Source organism: Malania oleifera, chromosome 3 (assembly GCF_029873635.1).
Source record: "Malania oleifera isolate guangnan ecotype guangnan chromosome 3, ASM2987363v1, whole genome shotgun sequence".
NCBI lineage: Eukaryota > Viridiplantae > Streptophyta > Magnoliopsida > Santalales > Ximeniaceae > Malania > Malania oleifera.
In genome coordinates this window covers 5,410,437-5,415,877 of record NC_080419.1, presented here as the reverse complement: position 1 = coordinate 5,415,877, position 5,441 = coordinate 5,410,437, and the positions used below count along the sequence as shown (strand labels likewise).

The 5,441-nt window shown below is 36.2% G+C and overlaps 1 protein-coding gene across 1 annotated transcript; it reads left to right on the top strand.

Moving 5' to 3' along the window:
• The first annotated feature begins 556 nt into the window (after nucleotides 1-556).
• On the top strand, nucleotides 557-1,246 carry LOC131150457 (transcriptional regulator SUPERMAN-like). The gene has a single exon (XM_058101182.1). The coding sequence runs from the start codon at nucleotides 557-559 to the stop codon at nucleotides 1,244-1,246; it is 690 nt and encodes a 229-aa protein (XP_057957165.1).
• Nucleotides 1,247-5,441: the final 4,195 nt, after the last annotated feature.

Here is a 5,441-nt window from a genome sequence, read left to right as displayed (position 1 = left end):
TGATTTATAAAACCAATAATTTAATAGTAGGATACAATATTAATTCAAAGGAAACTAAAAGAAAAAAAAGAAAAAAGAAAGAACATTCACTAAATCACTGCTAGATTTGGCAAAAAGGCAGAACCTGCCAGGCCGAGGTTATACCAAGCAAAGGGACACCTGCAGGTGGGTACCCTCCAATGGGATTTTCTGTTTCTGGCTTAGAATTTGATGAACTCTGCTGCAACCCTCCTCCTCCACTCCCCCCCACCCCCCCCCCCCCCCACCCCCCCTACCCCCCCCAACCCCTGAAAAATCCATCCCCAACTCAATATCATAACCTTACTTCTCAGGTCAGTCACTTAATTCTCTCTCTCTCTCCCTCTCTCTCTCTCTCTCTCTCTCTCTCTCTCTCTCTCTCTCTCTCTCTCTCTCTCTGTAACCACACACATGCCTTTAGGGGTGCGTTCTCTTTCTTCTCTCCTTTTTCAAACTCATATATATGATTTGAGCTAGGCTAGAGTTGCTGTGTTTCTGATCGTGGTGGGTCTGGGCCTGGCTGAAGCAAAAAACATCAATGGAGAGGAATGTTTTGAGCAAGAACTTGAACGAGAGCCATAGCACTCTTAATGGCAGTAGAACCATTTTGGACAGCACCACCACTAAGAAGGCCAAAGATCCATGGGATTGCAGCAGCGCTGGCTGTACTTACGGAGCAGACACCATAGGTGGGTTCTCATGGCCTCCAAGATCTTACACATGCACTTTCTGCAAGAAGGAGTTCAGATCTGCTCAAGCTCTTGGAGGCCACATGAACGTTCACAGGAGAGAGAGAGCCAGGCTGAGACAATCACCTCCAAGGGACATCCCTAATCTTAACCTTGACCTTAACCCTGAGTCTGATCACTATTCTAACAATGGTCCTGTCCCCGCTTCTAGGCCCAACCCCAATTTCCTAAACTCTTCATCATCACCATCATCATCTTCTCCAAGTAGACTCCCACCACTGTTCGCTTGCAGTAATTTGCCTCCCTTGGTTTCTCCTTCTCCTTCTTTGTCTTCACTGTCTTCTGTTTCTCCCTGTGAAGTGAAGAGAACAAATAAGAGCTTTTTTGGGTCCAGAGAATTAGATAAATTCACACACATGGAAGGGGAGAGCAGTGCTCTGAAAAAGACAGGTGGGTTTGTGAGGTTGGACTTAGACATTGGTCTGGTTGGTCACTCAAAGGAGGATTTGGATTTGGAACTTCGACTTGGGTATTCTTAGATAAGTGCTTACTTGTGTACACAGTTTAATTTCTGACTTTGATAGTAGCTGGCCTTTAGTTTTCTTACTGCACTGCACACCTTTAATATATGATTCAGTATAAGCTGCTTTTACATTTGGTACTGCTGCTGGGAGCAGGATGGGCTCAAGAAGATGCACAGACAGCTAGAGAGATAGATGTTTATTTATTTCTGCAATGTAAGGTTTCATTCTAACATGGATTCATATGGTTAATTTTCCTTCATGAAGTAATTACTTTATATGTATTTTCTAGTTTATATCTTGCGTTTTTTCTTTTTATGCCTGGAACGAAGCTGTAACTTGCATTGAACTAGTAATGATATTTTTCATTCAAGGATAGAGAAAGGGTTGACATTTTCCGTTGGTTATTCCCTTTCTTTAGAAAGTAATTAATGTTTAATTAATCTTCTTTGGAAGGGCATCTGATCTGTAGTTTCAAGTGGCTTTTGTCTTTCTTTTGCGAGTCAGTGATTGATATTATCCACTCCAATTAAGAGTGACTTTTTTGTTCCCTTTTCCTTTGCTCTAGTTATTACCTAATGCTGTCGCGTTATTTGGTTCTTGGATGAATGTTTCACTTTGGTCATTCTTCTTAGTAATATTCTAATTATTGCAATAGAGGAAGAAGGGTTGTTTTTACTTGTCTTTAAAAATATCACACTTTCTAAAAGAAATGAGAGTGCATTGCAAGGATGCAAGAACAATAGAAAAGCTAGAAGTTTAATCAGTAGTAAAAATATTATTATAGAGGATTGTGGTCCATATCATTTATAGAATTGAAAATTATGAAGGGGGATCTTATTAATTACCTGATTTAGAGGGACTGCAAAAACCTTAGCTAATTTAATTCTCGGGATCTCAGAAGTCTGTTCTTCTCCATTTGATTGGATAGCTTCACAAATTGAAGCGGCATTGTAGTCGACAAAATAATCGCACAAAAGGGCAATGAAAATGAAAATGAGAATCAAAGGGGTTACCGTATATGCTATCAATAATTTCGACAAGGAGTGCAATGGTGAGCCCTCTTGATCCCCTTTAGTGAAAAAAATTATATATATATATAAGATTACATATAGTCTACAACAACCACTGCAGGCACAATTCATCAGATTCATGATTAGCTAGCTAGAGAATGTACTGGTGTATTTGTGCATGGGAAAAAGAACCCAAACACAAAAAGAGAACATCAAAATGCCACACTGTAAAAAAATTGCAGAGTTATATAATTTTTTGCCATAAAATTGATCTATTGTTTCCTTTCATTTTCTAGCACATCATAACCGAGAGAATTAATGAGCGTCCATCATGTTGGTTACTAGTCTAGTTGCTCTCGCGGTATCCAAGCCCCAACACTTAAATCATGGATGCCAAAAGTCCAATCTATTATTTCACTTCCTGTTTACCTTTTGAATCAATGATCACAAGCGTAACCATATCAAATATTATTTGGGGGGAGATCGAAATGTCTAGTATTCAAATATTTCAAAATATGCATCTCGGGATATATCCTGATTAGATATAAGTATAGATACCACATTTGTATCGTACATCCTCATGTCCACTTTAAACACATTTTCTTGCTTAATCATTTTCCAGGGTTAAAACTGACCCAAAGTTAGGTTTCTTTCTCTCCCTCTCTATCTCTCTCTCTCTCTCTCTCTCTCTCTCTCTCTCTCTCTCTCTCTCTCTCTCTCTCATATATATATATATATATATATATATATGTGCGTGTATGTATGTATAATTAATTACTACAAGGAGCAAGCTGGAGGTGGAGAGGAAATGTAAGCAATCTGAATAATTCAAGTCTGAGTTTGCATACAAATACAACCCACAGCGTGGTCGCCATGTCATTGGTTGTGGGTGTTTATTTTATTTTTTATTTTTTGTCTTTGTCGTGTGGCTTTGGATGCTTTTCCCAAAATCTAAAGGGTTTGCATGTTCCCAAGAAGGTGAAGGGGTGTCAAAGGGCATGATGGCGTTTCCTTAAACGGAATGAGACGTTTGGGTCCGTTCAAAGCATTACAGAGAACTGAAACCCCCCCCCCCCCAACGTACCCTTTTTCCTAGCAAAGCCACTCATCATCACGACGACACACACATACTTGCACATAGATCTAATAATCCACAGCCCTTAGATTTTGAATCCATACAAAACTACTTGTGAGTTGTGATGTGAGCAACCTGCATGCTTCTCTCTTCATCATCTATTTTAGTTTGTTAAAAGTACAGTGACCTATGACTTTGAATGACCAGTGTGCACGTCCATAGCTTCAGTCTATGTTTAACAGTGGTTAAAGTTTGGACTTTTTACATTAAAGAGATGAATTCAACTTCAAAGAAGATTTAAGAGGTTTATGATGAGATCACGAATACAAATAAAAAAGAAAAAAAGAAAAAGAGCAATTACATACTATCAATTTGAAGGATAGGTTGGATTGGAGACACTAGCAAAAAGCCTACTAAGCGATAAATTCATAATATAGATATTCCATTACATTTAAGTCTTTCATACTATAAGAAAATATGTTTTTTTTTAATTTTTTGTAATGATTGCTTTTAGTAGCATTTATTGATATAAAATTGTATTTTTTCCATGTCATTTTTGCAGCAATTCTATTTAACCCGCTTATGGTTGTTGAAATAAAAAAGTGAACAACAATCTTTGTGTCTATAGATTGTTAGAGATCTCTTACAACTAAAAGAAAAAAGAAAAAGGAAGATCTAGAAAGACTCCTAATGACCTCTAGGGGCTTACTGTGATACTCATTTCACAGTTTGAATATTATATCTATAATTAGGATGATAGTTTCTTGAGAGAAGACACTTGCATTATCTCAATCACCATTTTTATATGTGATCTCCCCAACTTGAATGCCTTTTTCCAATTGAATTAGAGATTATAACAATTATTTAGGGGTTACAAGATCTTTGTATATCCAATTAACTCCTCTTGACGTAATTTACGTGCACCTTTATTTCTTAGCAGTAGCTTAATTAAATCTTTCTCATGGGTATTCTTTTCAAGATTGCAAATTCCTATCTTATCTATATTGATGATCAACTCATTAAGACCTTTGTCAAAGTTACCACTTCAGATTCTCTAGTTGAGACAACTCTCTTTGATGTGCATTTCTTAGGGTTTCCACCTTAGGAAGTGGTTTACAACAAAGTTTTTTTTTTTTTTTTTTAACCAAAACTCCTACCCGTCGAGCCGTTCGGACCCACCTAGACAACACCAAACCGAGGTCATGAAAATATTACCACCACCTAGACAACACCAAACTGAGGGCATGAAAATACTACCGCCCACCTATTGACGCATCCATGATAATTCACTAGGCAAACCACAAGTAGGGAATCAATCATTTGGTTAATCTTGACGTCTGCTACTTAGACTATCTTACCTGATAGGTATATTTGATCATTTACACTTGGCCTGTTTATTTTATTTTATTTTTTGGTGAAGTGGACCTATTTCACATTTGGTTCTTGGTCATTTTGCCAAGTTAGCCTATTTTGGCCAACTTAAAGGTGAGCCTAATTAGGCATTAAACTTTATTTTTAATTTTTTTATTTTTTCAAGTGAGGCTATTTGGATTGTCAGGCTTGCCATTTTGCCATGTTTCTTTAGGTGGTCTATGTTTCGTTTAGGCTCTTTCTTTTTCTAATATACAGATCGCTAAAAAACCTTCTCACATCACTACTTACTTGCAATGCATTTATTAATAACTTTTCATAAAATGTTTAGTATAATGTCAGTAAACATAGCTATTAAATAAGCTTTTTGAGCTTGCTATAATTTAATTATTGTATGTTACATCATCCTTAATTTAGACCTAAGATCAAATTTTATTTCTATAAATAAACTCAAGATAGATGCAAAGTTAGTATTAAAAAGGATCCTTAACTACCACTTAGCTCCTGTTTGGAACTACATATAATGAAAGTATTTAAAATAAGTATTTATATCAATGAATAATGTTTGACGAACAATTTATTATTTTTGAAAATTACCCTTTTAATGGAAATATAAACAGTGAGAAGTATTTGGGGATTATTTTGGATAGGAAAACTAGTAGACCATACGGAGGAGCACTAGAAGTAATTTTTAAAAATAATTTTTTATTTTCTAAAAATTATTAATTTTATAGAAATATTTATTTTAACGAAT

Excerpts from the sequence above, each read along its gene's own strand:
- LOC131150457 (XM_058101182.1), top strand. The coding sequence starts at position 557 with ATGGAGAGGAATGTTTTGAGCAAGAACTTGAACGAGAGCCATAGCACT.